General features: G+C 43.4%; 2 protein-coding genes across 9 annotated transcripts in view; one reads left to right on the forward strand and one right to left on the reverse strand.

Moving 5' to 3' along the window:
* Positions 1 to 5,663, forward strand: part of LOC117423595 (caskin-2-like) — a 104,215-nt gene extending 98,552 nt beyond the window's left edge. For all 3 annotated transcript variants that reach the window (XM_034039653.3, XM_034039655.3, XM_034039654.3), the window contains 2 exons: positions 94 to 379; positions 2,399 to 5,663. In XM_034039653.3, the coding sequence (XP_033895544.3) occupies positions 94 to 379; positions 2,399 to 2,495 (383 nt within the window). In that variant the 3' untranslated portion in view covers positions 2,496 to 5,663. The remainder of the gene's footprint in view (positions 1 to 93; positions 380 to 2,398) is intronic.
* An 8,128-nt stretch (positions 5,664 to 13,791) lies between these two features.
* The window catches only part of tmem94 (transmembrane protein 94), a 76,289-nt gene continuing 68,622 nt past the window's right edge, over positions 13,792 to 21,458 (reverse strand). For all 6 annotated transcript variants that reach the window (XM_058989972.1, XM_058989970.1, XM_058989971.1 and 3 more), the window contains 3 exons: positions 20,090 to 20,183; positions 18,748 to 18,918; positions 13,792 to 17,640 (listed from right to left, as the gene is read on the reverse strand). In XM_058989972.1, the coding sequence (XP_058845955.1) occupies positions 17,568 to 17,640; positions 18,748 to 18,918; positions 20,090 to 20,183 (338 nt within the window). In that variant the 3' untranslated portion in view covers positions 13,792 to 17,567. The remainder of the gene's footprint in view (positions 17,641 to 18,747; positions 18,919 to 20,089; positions 20,184 to 21,458) is intronic.

Consider the following 21,458-nt stretch of genomic DNA (forward strand, 5'->3'; position numbering starts at 1 on the left):
AACTGCATAATTATTGGTGCCACTGTATAGTATTCTTATTTTAATAGCTGCACTGGCCATTTCTAATGAAATGTATTATTGTTACTTTTACAGATATCCATGAGATCCCAGTCCATTCTGTGACACTGAATGTTGTCCAAAGCCTGGCTTTCACAACCACCACGCCCACCAGCCCTCGTTCCCTCTCACAGGCCCCACACTCTGGGTCCCTGAGGCCCCAGAGCAGAGCAGGAAAGTCCCCTGCCTCCTCCCCTCCTGGGCCAGGGGCACCCTATGGCTCGGCCTTGGTTCAGCACAGACTGGAGCAGACCAGCACCTCCCTTGAGGCCGCGCTCCAGGCAGTGGAGAGGAAGCTGACACTAGAAGACAGCAGAGACTGGTGAGAAAAGCAGCACCCCTCTTACACTCTTCAAGACATTGTAGCCGTTTCCATAAACATTCCTTGCCATGCACATTGTGTCGGTCTCAAATGAGTGTTTTAGCCAACATGAATTTTCATTTTGAAACATGATGTCTGGTACTGTACCAGGTAAGTGAAATCTCTGTTTGCAGGCCTTGCTTTCAGCTAGTCTTGTACTTCCACTTTCAATTCCTGTGGAGAATTAAATTGTCCCCACACTTTCAGGACCTTCTTTTCTGTCGGTAACCAACCAGCTGCTTTCCCTAATGACTGATATGCTTGGCAGCCAATAAGATGTTCTGAAGGCACTGCTGTGGTGAAACGACCCAGGAAGTGCAAGTGTAACAGACTTCCTGGAAAGCAAGGCAGAAAACTGAGAATGTATTTTGGAAATGAAGGACTGGCAAGACTAAATAAAGTATTTTGTAGCTAGAACTACTTGGATTGCCACAGAAAATGTATTACAGTAGTGTTTGGCTTTTATGAAACTTAAATAAACCAGTAGTAGTCTTAATCAGTTCCATGAATGTCAAACTTTATTTTAGTCTGTTACGTTTCCATATCATATAATTATAGCACCTACATTTCTTAGAGGAATCCCTGAAAAACTTGAAAATCACAGTGTGGACAGAAAAAGTGGTTCGCAGGGTTAGCAGATTAAAAACCTGGGACATTTTCTTCAATTTATTGACGCTGTATCAGCTCTTAAGCAATCGAAGTGACTGTATATAATAACACAATCATAATTTCAAAGTCACAATAATTAATTTTTTCCTTTTACTGCCGTCTGACCAAAACATGTTAAATATATAAAAAGCTAGTTTAGAAAATGTTGATTACCATTTATATGTATATATAAAAACAAATAATCCTTAAGATTGTTTTATTCTTGAATGGTGCGAACACAACCTAATAACCCACTCTGCTGGTAACTTGCTCAGCACAACGCTACAGTTATCTACTCTTTAAAAAAAAAAAAAGTTATTTCAGTAACAAAACCAGGACGATTTAACAATTTTACTGTTTCCGACCAGGACAAAAAATGAAGGCTAAAAACTGGGACGATCTCAGTTTTCCCAGGACGTTTGTTAACCCTATTCAAGTTGGATAATTTATAGGACAAAAAAAACCCCATAAAGGGTCTATTTAATAGATCTAAATCCAGCTGCTGTTAGAATAATGAAACCAGGAACCTCTCTGGTATTGTACACAGATACACACAGAGTTACATTTCCATAATCTGGGCAGTATTTATGGTAATTGAATAGACCTCATAGTAATGGCAGAACAAATACTAATTTGACAGAGTGGATTAGCTGAGGTAATGATGCTCAAATAGGTCTCCACTTTAAAATATATTCTGCAATGGTATTTGATAATGTCTGGCACTATGTTTGTAAACAGATGTTTGTGCACTGTATTTTAAAACTGCTGGGAATGTTCTAACATTTATATGTTATGGTTTACAACCGCAACTGCACTTCACCATTGTTTTACAATCAGTGGTGAATGTGATTAATCCACTGTCACTTTCCACTAGTCGCCTCTTCCGTGCTACCCCTACCCCATAGTCTATAAGTAACTCACTACTTACAGGTTTATGAATAGAGCCCTGCATTCAAGTAATGGCTGTGATAGCAAAGAAAACAACTTGGTTCAGTGAATAAATATACAATGCCTATTGAGTTACACAAACATTGTTGTTATTATCACAAAATAGGTTATATTACAAATTATAGTATCATAATTTCTGAAAAGGGTTTTGCGTACAGTCATCAAGATCATTACTGTACAGATCTGCACGTGCTCCTGTACACTACAACTGTATTACCAACAAAACCAAGCATTCAACATTAAGGCATGTCAAGGTCTCTGGTCTCGGTACATTAGGAGAGTGACTGTGTAAAATGATGAAAAGGTTAGACAATCCTGGGTTTTTTTAGATTTTTTTACAAGATGTTCATGGGATGGTAACCTCTTTCCATTTTCTTTGTTTAGTGGGAACAGCACAGTGAGATCGGCCGGTAATATTCTCGATGACATCGGCAACATGTTCGATGACCTTGCCGATCAGCTGGACGCCATGTTGGACTGAGGAGAGGAGGCCTGCACTGCAGAAAGAGCATGGGTCACATCGCTGCTGTGAGCACGGCTCGGATAGGACTGGCTTCTGAAAGGACCAAGCCCTTGGGTGTCTGCGACGAGTGAAGTTACAGCACTTTAAACACAGCAGTAGTACCCGGGACGCACAAATATACAGGGCTCTTGTTTGAGAAATAATCTGATTTGCATACAAGAGCTTGGCTTTGATTAGCAGGACAGAATTCTGCAGTCCAGCTTCTTTTTCAGTTTCGCCTGGCTTCAACACAAGCACTTAAAAACAACGTACTGTACAAAACTGCTTAGTAATGCAGATATGAAAAGTATTGCCAGACTGCTAATGTATCTAGGACCCATGTGTTTGACATTTTACTGAGTCCCACCTTCCTTTAGTGTAATTTTTAAAAGCTAATCTCGTTGTGCTTACTAATTCAAGTTTATACATGGCTCTGTAATTGCAAAAGTACAGGGAGTAAAAAGGGAGTACGGAGGCTAGGACTCTGAGCTCCTCATATGGTATTCACCCTCCAGAACAGGAAGGGCCTCCACTGTCAAGCAGGCCAAGGCAGAGGCTGCCAAACCCATTGAAATGAACTGGAATGTCTGCGTGCCATAGGTTTAAACACACAGCCTTATGCACTCCGCGTCATGTGGAACATATTGGGGGATTATGTGTGCTGTTGGACAAGATCAGTCCACCACAAAGACCAAAGCTTTTACTGGGTGTGCTGCGTTAACATTTAATAAGGAATGCTTGAGCTATTCTTATTTAAAAAAAAAGAAAAAGCGGTTCCCTCTCCTTGTTTGTGCGATACATGTTTTGAATGACCTAGAATTACTGGGTTTTTTTTGTTTATTCGATGTAAAACACACAATGTTAGTGCGTGTGTTTGTGAGCATGTAATGAGAGTGAGGTTTAAAAAGCTTTTAACGGGGCTCCTGAGTGGTGCATCCAGTAAAGGCGCTCCGCGTGGATTGCAGGATCTATAGCCTGGACGTCACCGGTTCGAGTCCAGGCTATTCCACTGCCGACCATGGACGGGAGCTCCCAGGGGGCGGCGCACAATTGGCCGAGTGCCACCCGGGGGGCTTAGGTTGGCCAGGGTATCCTCAGTTCACCGCGCACCAGCGACCCCTGTAGTCTGGCCAGGGTGCCTGCGGGCTTGCCTGTAAGCTGCGCTGTCCTCCGACGTTGTAGCTCTGAGGTGGCTGCATGGTGGGTCTGCAGTGTGAAAAGAAGCGGTTGGCTGACGGCACACGCTTCGGAGGACAACGTGTGTTCGTCTTCGCCCCTCCCGAGTCTGCGCAGGGGTGGTAGCGGTGAGCTGAACTTAAAAATAAGTGGGACATTCTAAATTGGGAGAAAATAATAAAAAGAATTGGCAACGACTAAATAAAAAAAAAAAAAAAAGCTTTCAACATAGTTGTGGCACAAACAAATGCATGTTTCACTGGAAATAAAATGGCTGTGTACAGATCATGAACATCAGGCTTCCAATCGTTTATTTTTGGTGAACTAAACATTTTCAAAGTTGAAATAGAATAACACTGAGGTAGTGTAGCTTGTTGTAATTCTACTTCTTTAATATATACTATAATGTAAGTGCTAGCCCTTGCTCATGACATTGAGAAGCTACATCCAGGCAGACACACGTTACAGCTTCCCCTCAAAGCTCTGCGAGAGAGAGAGAGAGAGAGAGACCGACCTTCAGGAGATGAGAGAATGATGATTCGGCCTGCTGCACCACCTCATCTAGCCCCAGGTTATTCCTACGCTCAGAATTTGTCAGCTTGTCAGTTTCCAGGCCTAGCCTCCTGGCACTTGCATTCAGTGTCCTTTTCTAGGCACTCAGTTTATGGCTTAAGGCCTCACCAGCATTGTAACATAATCATTGCATTCAATAATTATCTTAATAGATAAGATCACACGGAACGTAACTGGGCTGTGGCATTCCACTCAGAGCTATTTGCTAGTCTGGCTCAGGTTTTTGCAACAAGACTGAGCAGCCACTTGGTTATTTGATCAGTTTCTGCACAGCAACCTGGATGTATATAAAAGACACTTCACAAGCTTGGCATTGTGTTGTCTTGCATTCAGTCTGATTCATGCACACACAAATCTTTAGTCGCATGCTTAGCACAGCACTGGAGGGACGATAGCTGTACAGAGACTATCTGAAATGCATTCATCTCCTGAGCAAGAAGCGGTCAGTCTGGTTTTTAATGTCGCTGAAGCATTTAACAGAGAAAGTATATTTTAGCATTGTGGGTATTTTTACAAGCTTTACTTGCTTTATTTTACCGGCCAGATACAGTATCCATAATACTGAAAAAATATTTAAAAAAATGTATTCTATAAGTAGAGTTTAAAAACAAAGTCATATATGGAGTTACAATATTTTGATTCACTTTTTTCTGGCATTGCTTATGTACCGTAAAACATGATTTTCAATCTGGGCTAGAGGGGTATGGTCTCACCAGGGCATGTTGTAATGCTTGGGTGCCATCCCCAAATTGTGCTTTTGTAATAGGATGCAGAGTCATTACAGCCAGTGAAAAACACTGTAACCATACCAGGTTAATAAGCACCTTATTTTAAAAACATGTCAAAGTTCATTCAGAATTGTGTCTAAACATTTTCAAAACAGTGTGTGAAAGATGCGAAGTGGGTATGGCTTATTTAAACATTCCCGATGTTTTAACAGCTGGGTTGAATTAAAGCAATTAAAATGGGGCTTGTTTTATAAACTCGCTGTATACAATCCTCCAGCAGCACACTGTATGATACAAGGCTTCACTAATCAAAGTGCTTGCTATTGCTGAAACAGAACCATCCTCTAATAGCTTGCTAGTCTTGTAAGTTTAAATTATAACAAAATATGTAATGCTTTTATGTATTCAACCAAAATGTGTATTCATTTTAGTCCAAAATTTCTAACCAGTGCTGTAATCATGTCTGTTTATTTTTAATGCCTTTGTTTTATGATTTTAAAAAAAGGGACAATGATTTAAAAGGAAAAAAAGCAAGTTAACGCTATACGACTGAGATATTAAGTATTACTGAATACGAGTACTGTCTGCAATGAGTGTTTATTACATTGTCCTCGTCTCTCAACCAGCTCAATAATGCCAGTTATTAAACATTATGTTCCACTGTTTAAGAGATCCACTGTGTTTGCATTTATTAAGATTGTGGTTTTAATATTGACATTTTCATTATTCAAACAGTCATTATAAATCCCCATTGGAACCTGGTAGCAGCAGCTACACTAATAATTTCACTGAGAGACTGTCAAGGACAAAGCATTTGGAATGTTGAAACCACAACAGGTTCTATATAAAACCAGATTAAGTATGTTAATATCACATTTAATAACTTATAATATGTTTTAGTTCTTGGCAGCTCCCTTTAATCAAGTTGAGTGTACTTTCTAGTGCGTGAGAAATGCACTCTCAACTTGATTAGAGGTCACCACGAAACATGCAGAACGTCATCATAACATGAACTTGTGCAGAAGAAAACTACATCACTCCGCCATGGCGATAGATTAAAAATAAGCGGTTCGTATGAGGACAAAGTTGATGGCGTATATAAACAGCATGTACAGGATAGTATAGAAGAAATGCCAATGAATAGTTTAATGCAAATTGAATAAGTTGTTCTGAAAACGTTAGGTTATTATCATAACCCTGGTTCTCTGAAATAGAAATATTAACCATCACCAATGGGTTATTGCCCTTTAAGAACCCAAGAACTGAAAAGCATTATGCCAACAAACTCTCGCGAGAGTGCATGACGCAATGTGAGTTGCCCCGACAAAAGCACATTGCAGCCATTTGCAAATTCTCTTTTTACTTTTGAGTCTCGCGGCTCCGCAGCGACCACGAAGACTGATGGTTAATATTTCTATTTCAGAGAACCAGGGTTATGATAATAACCTAACGTTCTCTTTCAAGTACAAAATATTAACCATCACCAATGGGTAAGTATACCCAATCTGTCGTGAGGACAGACGCAAGACTCTATGAGCTAACCGCGCTAGCAGTCCAAGGTGACAAGTTACTCACCGATCAATCTGTAGTTGAGGGGACGACCACCGAGGCAGCCCCCAACACTCTTGATCCAAAACCAGGACACAGCGGATCCACGATGTTCATCCTGTAAAACCTCGTGAACCTGTGGGGGGTCGCCCACACTGCTGCATTACATATGTCCATGACAGATGCACCCTGGAACATTGCCCAAGAAGTGGCCTGCCCTCTAGTGGAATGGCCAGTGATCTTCTCAGGCGGGGGCAACTTTGCAAGTTGATACGCAATCTTCACGGTCTCCGTTAGCCACCTAGACAGGCGCTGTTTAGACAGAGCCTGACCTTGGGACTGAGAACCGTAGCAAACAAAGAGCTGCTCCGACTGGCGCAAACTTGTTATCCTCTCCACATAATACGCCAGCGCTCTGACAGGGCATAGCGTGTGGAGCATTCTGTCTCTGTCGGACTGAAAAGGAGGAGGGTGAAAAGCCTCCACCGACTGATTGACATGGAAAGCCGAAATAGTCTTCGGCAAAAACGCAGGGTTGGTCCGGAGTGTCACCCATGACCGGCCTTTTGCAAAATATAAACAGGCTTTTGCGACGGAAAGTGCCTGCAGCTCACTTACTCGCTTAGTAGAAGTGACTGCCACCAAAAAAGCTGTCTTAAAAGACAAAAGCTTTAGCTCTGCGGAATGCATGGGCTCAAAAGGAGGTTTCGTTAGTGCATTCAGCACGACATTCAACCGCCAGTGAGGAACAACGTCCTTCCTTGGAGGACGGAATCTCCTAGCCCCCTTCAAAAACTGTCCTGCCAGGAAATGTGCTCCTGGGGAGACTGAGTCTATCTTCACATGGCAAGCTGAAATAGCTGCCAGGTAGACTTTTAGGGTAGAAGAGCTCTTCCCATCGTCCAGCAGGTCTTGCAAAAACTGCAAGATCAATGCCATTGGACACATTGTGGGATCCTCTCCCTTCGACAGACACCATGTCTGAAAAACGCCCCACTTGTAGCCATACTGGGAACGAGTGGAGGCAGCCCTAGCGTTCTGTAGGGTGTCAATCACCCTATTAGACAAACCCCGACGGCTCAAATGGAGCCGCTCAGGGGCCAAACCCAGAGCTGTAGGCTCAATGGGTCGTGATGCCAGAGCACCCTGTGCCTGGCTGAGCAGGTCGCGGCAACTGGGCAACTGCCAAGGCTGTCCGCACAGGAGCTGTATCAGTGAGGCAAACCAGGCTCTCTTGGGCCAGTGAGGTGCTACTAGTAGGACCGTGGCCCTGTCCTGTCTGATCTTCTCCAGACACAGAGGTAGCAAAGCTATCGGCGGAAACGCATACAGTGGGTGCGCTGGCCATTGGTCAGCCAATGCGTCGACCCCTAGACACCCTTTGTCTCTCATTATGGAGAACCACAGGGTGCAATGCGTCGACTCCTGGGAGGCAAAAAGGTTGATCTCCGCTCTCCCAAACCATTTCCATATGAGGCTGACAACCTCGGGATGGAGTCTCCAATCTGCGCCGCCCGGAACCTGCCTCGAGAGGAGGTCTGCGGCAATGTTCACCACTCCAGGTAGGTGTACCGCTCGGAGTGAGAGGAGATGGGTGTGTGCCCAGACCAGAAGCCTGTTGACTACCTTATTGAGACTGGGTGATCTTGTACCACCCTGGTGGTTGATGTAAGCCACCACTGTCGTGTTGTCCGTCCGGACAAGCACTTGTCTCCCCCTGATTTCCTCTAGAAAGAACTGAAGAGTGAGAAACACTGCTTGCAGTTCTAGAAGATTTATGTGTCGGCCCAGCCACGGAGGCCGCCAAACCCCTTGTGCACCCCGACCGTTCCACACCCCACCCCAACCATGGTTGGAGGCGTCGGTGTTAACGACTTCTCTTCTTGTGACCGCTCCCTGACGCCTAGGCGTAGGTGGGCCGGTTGTTTCCACCAAGAGAGAGTTCGGAGACAATATCTGGACACTGTCACCAAACGGTTGCGGTTCAGCATTGGGTGAGGGACCATCCTGTTGAACCAGGCCTGAAGGGGCCGCATATGCAGGAGGCCCAGGGGAAGGGATTGAGAAGCTGCTGCCATCAGGCCCAGAAGTTTCTGGAATGTCACCACTGGTAAAGCTCTGCCTAACTGGAATAGGTCTAGGCAGGCTGATATTCTTGACACCGTCGTCCGACAGCACTGCTGTCATGGATCGGGCGTCCAGACTCAAACCCAAGTAGCGCGCTACTTGAGCTGGCGTCAGTTGACTTTTCGCATGATTCACCTTCAGACCTAGTCTGGATAGGTGATCGGTGACAAGTTCCGTGTGTTGCAGTGCCTGACCTGGCGACTCCGCACAAATGAGCCAGTCGTCCAGGTAGTTTAAAATTCTGATACCGTTGAGTCTCAGAGTGGCCAGGATAGCGTCCATGCATTTCGTGAAAACGCGTGGCGCTAGGGATAGGCCGAACGGCATTACACGGAACTCGTAGCCTTTCCCTTGAAAGGCGAACCGAAGATACTTCTGGTGCCCTGGTTTTATGGGAATGTGAAAGTAGGCGTCCTGCAAGTCCACTGTTGTGAACCAGTCGCCCGGCCTGATGGACTGCGACAGCTGTCGCAAGGTCAACATCATGAACCGCCTGCGGCTCAGATACAGGTTGACCTGTCTGAGATGCGAATAGCCTGCTTTTGCAGGAGGGTCTTTAGCTCCTGAGCCAGTGAGTCGTTGGCACAGGGGTCCCTGACCAGCGTATGGACCACCCCCCGAAAGGGGGGTGGTCCATGGCTGAATTGTAAGGAGTACCCCCGACGTATAGTGGTGAGCACCCACGAATCGCGGGTGCACTGGCCCCAGTACTCCAGATGGGCTTTGGAGAAGGGGCCCTGGGCCTATGGCAGCAAATTCCTAGGGCTGCTGCTTTGGTTTAGGCGCCTGCGGTCTCTTATCAGGCGCATTGTGCTGGAACCGCCTTTGCCGACCGCGTCCCCGGCTTGACCTATCAGTGACCGCTAGAGAGCCCCGTGGACCGCCCTGAGGCTGCCACTGTGGCTGAGGCAGTAGCCTCTGATACAACTGCTTCTTAGGCGGTGGTGCCTGCTTAGGGGCAAGGTCACTAAATGCCTTTGTCGCTTCCCTTGCCGCTTTGGACCGAAGCAACAAATCGTCCACTGCAGGACCGAATGTATGCCCTGGCGTGATGGGCGCGTCCAGCAGAGCAGCCTTGTTATTCTCCGTAAGCCTGGCTTGAGAGAGATACAGCTGACGGCGCGCAGCCACCAATGCTGCCATACTGCGCCCTGTTGCTTGACTCGGAAGCTGTGCTAGTCGTAGCAACATTCGGGAGATCAGCCGCAGCTCCTCTGTCTGATCGAGGGTCACCAAACAGGTATTGTAGTTGCCCAACCGGGCAACAAAGGCATTAGCAGAGTAAGCCTTCTTCAGAAGGACCTCCGTGACCCGACATTGCTTGTTTGGGCAAGCCGCATCTTTGGACAGCAGCGCAAGGTTCGCTGGTTGCGCCAAAGCTAGAATAGTGGACCCGACAGGGGGAAACTGGACCAGACCCCTTTTATCCCCCTCGTGAACCCTATAGGTCGTACCTGACCTAGGGACCGCACGGGCTGTGGCCGGGTGCTGCCACGATGAGGTCAATTCCTGCCAAAAATCCGGGTGGATGGGCGGGGCCTCAGAGGGTAGCTCCTTACACTCGTCATAAACAGAGCACCTCTCAACTGTCGCACTCGGCCATGGCACCCTAAGTGCGTCATTGGCTCGACGCATCAGGGGTATGAGCTCTCTAGGCAAGGGAATCAGAGGCAGCGAGTCCAACGCTGGATCCTCTGAAAAGAACACCTCACACTCCTCAGCTCCTTCTGAAGCGAGGACAGAGAGAGCGTCCTCCATTTCCCCCCCCCCCAACTCAACCTCTGCCAGTTCCGGTGGTGGAGGGGGGAGAGAGAAGCCGCTTGTGAAGGTGGAGCAACAGGCGCTCGCATCACAACAGGTGCTTGCACCACAGCAGGTCCCTGCACTGGCAGAGACCGCACCTGCAACAACTGGGTCAAAGTTGACTGCTGTTGTTGGAACATCTCACACATATACCGCCAGCGGTCCGATGATCGGGACCTGTGACTCCTTTTCTTACCCCTTGGGGAAGGAGAAGCAGGAGAAGAAGAGGATAAGGAAGAAAAGGGACTCCTTGGAACCCCGTGCCCTGGCACTGTGCTCAGCGGAGCGAGGCCTCTGGCTAAGCTCCCTGGAATGGCTGGAATGGCGCTCTGTGGAGCAGCGCTCTCCAGAACTGCGCTCCCTAGAGCACCCCCTACTACTACCAGCTGCCTCTGCAGGAGGTAACTGCGCTGGGGTAATTGAGACATCACTGGACTGGCGCATAAGCCTGGACCGTAGTGATCGCTTGCTGAAAACAGCGCACTGCACACAAAAGGCAGGGTCTGCCAGAGCTCGCTCTGCGTGTTCCTGACCTAAGCAGCGCACACATCTTTCGTGGCCATCAGCCACTGGCAGCTTGGCGCCACAGTCAATACAACCGTGAAACATAGTAGTGTAGGTACCAACAGGCTTAGTAAACTAGTGTGGGTACCCAATGTAAAATACACCCAACAGTTAGCTTGGTACCGAACCTGGTACTGAGCGTTTGTTCTAGGTACTGAGGGAGTAGGTACCAACAGACTTAGTAAAACTAGTCTGGGTACCAATAAAAGCCTGGTACCGAACGTCAGTTCTGGGTACCGTTGGTATCAACAGACCTGGTATGAACCAGTCTGGGTACCAAATACAAATACCTACCGTCGGTACCGAAGCGTATGCAAACGCAGTAGCGTCCGTACCGAGCGTATGCAAACGCGGTAGCGTCAGTACTGAGCGTATGCAAACGCGGTACTGAGACGCGGTACTGTGTCTCAATAGAGAATTAATAAGTCAAAGGCTGCATCAACTCTGGTACCGAGGTACAAAGAAGAAAAAACGCAAACCTATGCTAATGCACAACAGCAGCAGCCAGCAATCCTACAAAAGCAGGAGATCTCACAAAGAGATGCACGCCAGCTAACCGTACAGTGAAGAGACTGTGTAACAGTACTATACTGCAAAGGTTGCGTCAGCTCTGGTACCAAGGTACAAGAAGAGAAAACGCTAACCTTGTGCTAATGCACAACAGCAGCCAGCAATCCTACAAAAAAGCAGGAGATCTCATGAAGAGATGCACGCTAGCTAACTGTACAGTCAAACACTCAGTTACAGGTTATTCTCAAGCCTGAAAATAACCTCTGTACTACAGCCGTAATACAGTGTCCTGTGTAAGTAATAAGAAATACTTAGCTCAGATGCTTTCACTCTTAGTGAAAAAGGAAAAAGAGAATTTGCAAATGGCTGCAATGTGCTTTTGTCGGGGCAACTCACATTGCGTCATGCACTCTCGCGAGAGTTTGTTGGCATAATGCTTTTCAGTTCTTGGGTTCTTAAAGGGGAATAACCCATTAGTGATGGTTAATATTTTGTACTTGAAAGAGAACCTAGAAATCAATAGGTAAGCAAATGAGGTGTTAGTATTATGGTATATTAAAATGTGTGATTCACAGTATGTGGACTAACCACTTGAGTTCTCAAAAAAACATAAAAGCCTCCCATGCTGTGATCTGGACTCCCTGTAAACACTCTGAAAAGCAGTTCCAAACTTCTCTGCATCTTTATTGAAATAGTTTTTGGTATGTATTGCTAAGTACCAGTATGCCAGAGGGTTACTATAAACACACACACACACACTCATATGAACCATAAATAGGCTCTGTGTCTGTATCAGCTGATCCACTATGTAATGGGACTCTAATATTAGCAATTGTAAATAATGGTTTGTTTATAATCTCTACAAGCAGTAATTATATGCAAAATGCCTGAGATCTTGCACACTGTGTAGGGTATTGTTTCTTTAGTGCTGATCCCAAACAGATACAATGGTACCGGGATGTTTGCTTTTAATTCATTTCTGTTGTGTTAAATTGCTCCTCCTCCCGTAAACTGTAGGGATGGACCACCAGCCCTGGCAAGTCTAAATGAACAAGCCATCCCATTAGTGCATCCCAAAATGGACACAAGTGCAATGGTGCACCAAGTATTATCTATTTACTAGTGATGCAATGAATGGGTTACACATTTACTTTTCAATTTAACGCCTTGTGTTTCTGTAATGCCCACTGGAGATTTGACCCATATGCGGTACCAGTCTTAATAAACAGTTTACTACAGTCCTGTATAAATGAACCCTTCAGGGTCCCTCGAGGATTTCACAGGAAGCGTTGTATTGCATTGGCTCTAGCGCTCCCGCGGGGTGTTAGGAGGAAAATCTTTCACTTATTGCGCTTGTGGACATGCCCCCAGTGAGCTCAAACAGACACCTGCAAGGCTGGCCTTTGTCCTCCAGATGCCAGCAAAGAGGACATTGCCTAGGCCAGTGGATCAGAGGATGCCACTAACTTTCAGTTCTTTCTGAGGAATTGTGTGGTGCATTGCCGTGGTGGGGGGGAACATATTTGTACATTCTAAATACCAAAATAATTCACTGCCATGTTCTTTTAGGCTCTGGACGTATCAATGATATACATCTTTTTTACATATGTGTTTTAATACATTTTTCCAACCATTCAATCTGATATGAAAAGATTTTGTTTTGAAAAGAATAAAACCCATTTAAATTTTACAAAACTAAAACTAAACAAGCGAATAGTTCAATATAATCTTATAAAAGCACACTCATGCTTGACCTTTCTTGTTTTTCTGTAATTGTCAAAGTCTTCTCAAAAATAAAATTACAGACTGAACGGTATTCACAACGAATGTCCTCAGGGATAAGGTTACACCAGTTTGTTTTTTCTAAAATTGCTGTTGCTACAAAGCTTATAGTAAATAATGCAGGATGGTCACTTAAATGACTTGTACATAAACTTAGTTTCTTAGCAGTTTTATAAGAAATTTTAGCTGTTTTTCCTTTTATAAAACAATGATGCAGACTACGTTGTGCTGTCTTGGGGAACAGGCCCACACAATGTGCACTTGCTAGAGGGTAGCGTGCTTCTGAACAAGTGGTGGAAGAATGCAGGAACAGTGATATTTAAAATACTGCATGCACAAAAACGCATACACAGAATTTTTAAAAAGTGTGTATAATATATATATATATATATATATATATACACCCCCACACACCCCACTTTGGCTTAGAAAAAACAAAAGTACACCATTGATAAATGAAAAACCACTTTAGAAAGATAATATTTATTATCCTTACATTATTTGAGACAATTCATCTTAAAAATCAGAAAGATCATTTTACATACATCTAAACATTTTATAAAATATACACCATTTATAAAACTGTCATATTTAATAAAGTCATTCTTGCAAGTAGTTTTCTGCATAAAACTGCAATGTGCATCTGGCAATTTGATGCACTAGTTTTGTTGAGCATGCACAGGGGGGTTAGGGTTAGGGTTAGGGTTAGGGTTTGGGGGCATTGAACAGCTGTCACCGAAGAGACTGAACATTGATGACTGTTGATTTAAGGATCCTCACTTCTGTGTTGGGGTTTACTGACCCACGCTATCACAATGAAATGCATGCGGATTGTGTGGGCGAATTTAAACATCACTACAAATCAAAGCCAAATATTTACTTTATTATTTATTACATTTTTAGGGAGTATATTAAACTTAAAAAAATGTACAACTGTATTTTGTGTGTGAGTGAACCAGAAACAAAGACAAGACAAGGAATTGCCAGTATGGTACAGATTATGATCAGAACTCCAAAAAAAAAAATCACTGCTCAGACCAGAGTCAGGTCCCAACTGGTTTGGAGTAGCAAGAGTATTACTTCCTAATACTTTCATCTTTTGTTTGAAACATTTTTTTTATTAAAAGTTGAGTTTCTTTATGGGGTTGCCTAGGTATCTGTTCCTAAATTCATATCAAAACGATTCTGCTTTCTCGTGCAGATAAGGCAGTGTTTACAGCCACACTGAAGAACACCATTGCACGTAGACTGTAGGTGCTCAGATTTAAACAAGCTTAATATATCTTCTAAATAAATAGCACTTTTTGCACACTCTCAAGCTCACAACATGATACATTTTGTGCTATTCTGGGCAGACAATCACAGTCAACCCAATCCTGTGCTTGCTTATTTAACTTTACTTTCCCTGTAACAGAGGCCTCTGGTTAAACCCTGCTCTAATATTCTGTAACTCCCATTTTGTTCTGAAAGTAAACTAGAAAGAAACAGCTCAAAATAATAAAGGTAAGTGCTCTGTCCTTCAGCTCAGCAGGTTCTTTCACAGACAGTCATCTCCAGTACAGTGCTTAAAACAGCCCCACATGCCAAGGAACTTGTTTCATTTACCTTGTGTCATCCTAAACCAGCAAGAGCCAAAGACTGACCCTCTCACAACTTCTGAACAAGGGGGTCTATTTCAATAACCTAAACAGCCACGGATCTGCTGAAATGGATCTCATTCCCCTGTATTGCATTGACTGTTCTGTCCCGGTCTGATCTTTTCAGGCAGCTTGTAGCAATCGAACAAATATGATAGTTATCCAGTAGCTATCACAAGGGCTACAAGTGCTGAGAAGTGATTCCATCATGAGGACAGTACTGCATATTATCCTTGTTTCTTAATTGCCCTGACATTTCTTCCCCCCCTCCCCCTCCCCCTCCCCCTCCCCCTCCCCCTCTCATTTGGAAATACATTTTAAAACAACTGGGCCTGTTTTAATGAGCTAAACACCTTCAAACTCCTAACCTGACTCTTGCCTCTTTCCACGGTATCATACAGGGTGATTCAGATTTCGGACAACATTGACAGAGCATCGCGGAACCTGGACGGGACGTGGAGGATGATCTGCAAAGGAAAACTGTCTGTGACAGAGACTGAAAACAACATAAAACAACACTGCTGCACGAATTATGAATCACTCTGTATTGTATTGAACAGCATTTGTAAGGGGTTAAATAGAATCACCCTGGTGAAAAAATGTAATAAATAAAACAGAGTAAGAGTCAGGGAGCAGGAGTATTCAAACCAGTAAAATAGACCCCAATAAACAAAGTCCTTAGTGGATTATGTCTTTACTCACAGATTGATTATTTTTGTGTGTTACCCATGCAAAACCAGCATGTTTCTGTTTATGCTGTCAAAAAGCTATGCATATTTAAAAAAAAATGAGCCTCTTCTATTTGCGGCCAGGAAAAGTAGCTAGTGCTGTGACACTGATTTCATCTGCCTGTTGAGTTGAAAATGCTGGGCTGGTCAGTGTGTGTGGTTTTCTTTACACAAACTAGCCATTGCTTTGGAAACACTTTGGAACACCAAGTATGTTCCATTATTGTAAATGCTCCTAAAACACGTGGGGTCCTGTAAAAACGATACTTTGTTTCTGTGAATGAAACATTTTAACCAACACCTATCTCATCTGTAAAACTTCAAGAAACCGACGGAATGCCCTATAGATAGCTTTACAATGGTATGATAGACTTGCAACATGGCTTTAAATGACATGTCGACTGTGCAAAACACACAACGTTTAAACTACAGATGGCAAATCCTCCTCAGGTATGTCATGTGCATTAAACACGTGGAGGTAGTAATATTCCACCAGTAGATACTGGGACCGCTCTTGACTATACCCCCGAGTTTTACAGTTTGATTTACAAGGTTTCAAAGCGAAGCTGAAGAACTAAGATGGAGAGCTGACACGCATGAGGTGAAGATTAACTATACTGTTTAATTCTTATTTAACTATATAATATAAAACTGATTTTCACTCACTCAAGATCAGCAGCCAGTAAGCCTGGTCATCTGACTTCTTGTGGCGTGGATATCAGCCTGTATCATACAGGTGTATATAGAGAGTGTTCCATACTCTCTATATACACCTTTTTACTGAAATCAATGTTTGTGCCATTGTGATGAGATTTAGTAAGGTCATCTGTTTGCACAATTAAATAGAGAGCTTCAGAATCTTAGTACATATATACTGCAAGCCACAGCTATATACACATGTGCATACTGTGGGTGAAGGTTTTAGACCAATTTTAATAGCATTTAAAGTGCACAGCTGTGGCAGAGGAGAGATATATATCTAGATATATATGTTAGTCATATTGCGCTGCAAATTAGATCAATAAATCGGATCCAAATTGATGGATCAGGTCTACAACAAGAACAGGAGCATTAGTTTGACCAATACATGCCACGGTCAAAACTGACTTGAAATACAGTGCATATTAATCTGAACTTTTCTGATAATTTACAAGAAAAACTAAATCGTGCAATGATTAGTTTATACATTTAAAAAATATAAATTAGGTGAAAAAATCTGAAGGAAATGTAGTTTAACATTTCTCTTTAAATCTTTCCACAGTAAAAAAAAAAAATACAAATAAAATAAACATACATTATTTCGACTAGTTTTCTTCACAGCTGTCACCTTTGTTTTGTATTATTTTCAGCTCAAACCATTCCTATTATTTCTCGGTCATGATTCATAAGATGTGCCTTGTCCCCAAAACATTCCTGTATTTAGTTATTTTTATTTCCAACTACTTCATTCTTAAAATGTTTGGTCAGAACGCTTTGGGTGGATGGCTTTTCTTTTCTTAATTATCATTTCACTGAATAAATTACAAAAAAAAAAAAAAAAAAAACAGAACCTCTTCAGAACTTTTGTTACTCAGGCGCTCAGTACTAGACTTGTTTTAAAATAATGTAAGAAAAGCTGGCACATTGACCTGTTTGACAGTAGATTTGATTGAACCCTCTATAAATGTACTTCACAGCACAGCAGAGACATCAAAGGCAGTCTGCTGGGGCTGCTTTGTAGAGCCTCCAGTCTTAACAGAGTGATGGAAAGGTTGCCTGGCTCAGTGTGGCTGGTTGGGCCTAGTGGTTGTGAGGAATCCTGCTGCTGGCCCTCCCCATAATGGAGCTGTGTGCCTGGCTCTCCTCCCAGATCAGGGTGCTTCCATCTCGAGGTCCTCAGAAAGGAGAGTTCATTCCTAGCTTTGTCTCGAACTGCAACTTCTGTCTTTTCTGATAGCGAACTCGCACCCTGCCGAGAAGAACAGAGACAGAGACAGTGAAGAAACAGCAACATGAAAAGATTAGAGAGATGCTGCAGTCGGACTGTATTTAAACATTACCATAGAGATAGCTTTATTTCTGTTGAAAATGCACATTTCATTTAATGGGTTATCAAAAATGACACTGATGAAGGCATTAGCCGAAATGCCTGTCTGCTAGGGAGTAAGGTTTTCTTATACAATATAATTTATAAGATTATGTGTACAGTATGTCCTGGTCAGATGTCTACTTCAGGCAAAGGTAAAATACAAACAATAACATTTATATTATTTGTACATCAAGCCCGCCTCCTATGGCAGTGGTTCTCAAACTGGGGGGGGCGCCGGGACTGTGTCCTGGGGGGCGTTAGAAGGTTCAGGTTTTTTTATTTTTTATTTACATATAAAAAAAATAAAATAAAATTACAGTGCACCTAGGTTATACCATATAATGGACGGGTACTTTATTTGGGCTTTATTGGCTATTAAAAACGTAAGCATCATCAGTTGGTTAAACCGGTCTTCTTTCATGGATTGATGTTGCTGTTTGAAAATGTGTCCATATGAAGAAACACTTCTTTCAGCATCCACAGAATTGGTAACAACTGACAAATATCTTTTAGCCTTTCTTGCTAAATTAGGAAATGGTTCTTCTGCATTTCTCCAAAATTCGTCTATTCTCTTTCCAGTGTGGTTCAAAGATAAATTGCAGATTGTTCAAAATAAGTTCTACCATCAGAGCGCAGCACCCCAGGTGGATATTGCTGCATGCGATCTCTCAAGGAAATGCTTTTTGTTGGTGCATCTGTTTGTTCTAAAACAACAAATCTCGTGGTAAGCTTTTTCTTTAAACGCTTCAGTTTCTAGAATGGCAATAATTGTCCCTCGTGTTTTCTAATTAGCCAGACTTTAATAGGTTGATTACTTAAATATTCTTTAGATCAATTTAGCTGGAGTGGCTGCACGGACATCTTGAGGTTTAGAACTGAATTGCAGGTTAGATCATGTCATTCTAATTCTCCTGTGTATTTCACAGGGCCCTAACCATGAGAGGCAGGGAAAAGCTGCCCTCCCTCTCTCCCTCCCTCCCTCCCTACCTGATCTCGTGCAGCTTGACCAGCTCGTTGACCACCACCACCAGGATCAGAGAGAGCGACACCAGGAGCCAGGACAGCAGGGGGATGTCATGCAGGGCAAAGGTCAACGGGGACTGCACGTTATCCCACAGGTGAAAATCCACTGCTGCCTGAATCACCTGGCCCAGCAATCTGAGAGTGCAATTCAAACAGAAATGAACGAAGGACATAAAAACACAGAAACACATACCCTAATCATTGATGGATATCAGCAGGGCTTTTTCAGTTATTGTTTTATTGCAAGGTGTTTATACAGTCTCATGTCTGGCTTGAAAATTTGTCATTTCTAGAAATGAACTTTCAAATTTGAACAAAGCTAATAAAGATCTCACTGACACTCATCCATTGTTGGGTAGAGTTACCACATGATGTGCTCCGTAATTTCCACTGTGGCCCCTAGTGGGGGCTGTGCATCCTATTTAGCAATAATGAAATGGGGAAAATGGTGACCTCTACAGTGGAAGATTTGTCAATGTAACATAGTATCTTGAAACTTGCCATTTGTATTGCAAACTAATTCAAAAGTAAATGGACATGTTGACAATAACACTCTGATACATCACTCTATGAATAAATGTGGTTGTGCAACGCCCTCAATGACACAGAAAACTCTTTTTTTGTCTGTGTATTTAAACAGTTCCTCAGTTCACACTGCAGAAAACATGGTGTTGCAGTGCCCCCTGCTGGCCATATCTAACACAGCAGCAACGCTTTAGAACCAAGCTCTACAGGATATTAATTCTACATAAACATATGGAGCAGGTGGGTTTTTCTTGGGCAGTATACAACTGTGAGAATGAAAGCTCTCTCATCAAGACATTCATTTCCTCAGCATTACAAGATGTGAGGTTGACTAACTTCCTAGAAAACTGTTTTTCTTTAACAGAAACTTAAAACCTTCACTGTCTGTAATAATAATAACTTTAATACATTTAAAAGGTCCTTTTCAAAGGCTCTGAATTTGTGAAGGGACGACACACAGCAAGTACACATACCTTTAAGGACACCCGATACATTCTGAGATAGTTAGAATTCTCTCTATCAATCAGCACTGCAGTCCTGCAGTTCAAACCCATTAGTGTCACAGATGAATCCTGCATCCTTTGTATTGTTTCAGGTGTGCAAACTCAGTCCTGACCTGAACCCCTGCCTGCCACTCACTCCCAGGTATCTCTCAAGCAGAGCCTGACAAGTGTTCTGAATTGTGTAGTGCTTTTGTGATGAGCACTAATCACCACCGTTAATAGCACAGCACTCGAGAGAGCCAGAGGATGGGATACCAGAGCGAGACAGACACACTTACACCACAGGCACAGTGAGGCACCACCAGGTGTTACTGAAGGGACTCTTCCTCCAGACAGGTTTGGATCGATGGACGTGACTGAGTGAGATAACCACTTCACAGTGGGGAGAGAGAAGGGAGGGAGACAGCCGTCAGTACAGGGAGGGGCAAGCATTCACATCAAACAACAGCATCAACATGCATTACAGGCTGCAATCAACAACGGAATACCTCGCCTATTCAACTGAATGCAGCCCTTTTCAGATGCTTACGGAGTACTTGGTTTTAGGCTGTTAACACATGCATATAGGCAAATGAAAGCACTGTGAATAAGATAATAACTCTGCAGAAACACTACCTGTAATTTAACATTCTGGGGATTTTCAGCTGAAAATGCAGATTAACACACAGGGTTGAACTGCACCTACCAGCATGCTAATGCTTTATGAATATGACCGTACCTGTGCGGATTTTAACTAGATGGTTGGCTATATTGTAACATTTATTACAAAGCAGTGGATCACAATTAAAAATTAAACACCTGCACTCTCTTCTGAATCAATACGGAAATTATAGTGGAATCCCAAGTATTTATTCTGTATTATAAAATGTCGAGAATAGAGGGAGCAATCTCATTGGCCAATAAGTGTTCCAGCCTGTGCAGATATGTCACCACATCAGCACAGCTTGGAACTTTCCGAACCACTGCCTGATTCACTGGACAAGCAATTCACTTTGAGAGGAGTGGGGTAGGCTTGGGGTGCCATTTTATAAGTGCAACAACACACTCCAGGGTGTTCAAATACGATCCAACATCCACAGGCCTGTGGAGAACCACACTCCTAGTGTGGCTATTGGACCATATTAGAACAACCTGCTGTGTGTTATTGTTTTCATATAAAGGAGCTGCATGGTCCTGTTGCACGTCAGTTTCAGTCACAACAGCAAAGGCGATCTGGCAGTGCTTCCATATTCCACGACTGACTGTTCCTCTGGACACATCGGTAATTTGTGCAAAGTGATGATGACCCTGTATACCATGGCTCACTCTGGAGAACAGAAAACAGACCCCCAGCTTACCTGAAGGCATTAGAGAGTGGTGATCATTGAGGACACCTCCAGAACAATGTGAACACCTTGTAGACTCTTCTACATGTCTGTTCAAACAATGTAATGTCATGTGCGTTTGTAATGTGTGTTAAACCCTGCCATTTAAAATGTACTGGCCACTCGACTTCCGGTCATCAGTATTACTCCCAGTCAGCCACTTCATACAATTGTTTACTTAATATAACAAAATAGCCATGGACTATTAGCCATTTATAGAAACAAGAATATAACGTAAAGTGTGTCTTAAAGCATGCATTCCTAGTAAAAGTAATTGAAAAAT

The sequence above is a fragment of the Acipenser ruthenus genome, chromosome 17, assembly GCF_902713425.1.
Source record: "Acipenser ruthenus chromosome 17, fAciRut3.2 maternal haplotype, whole genome shotgun sequence".
In the NCBI taxonomy this organism is placed as follows: domain Eukaryota; kingdom Metazoa; phylum Chordata; class Actinopteri; order Acipenseriformes; family Acipenseridae; genus Acipenser; species Acipenser ruthenus.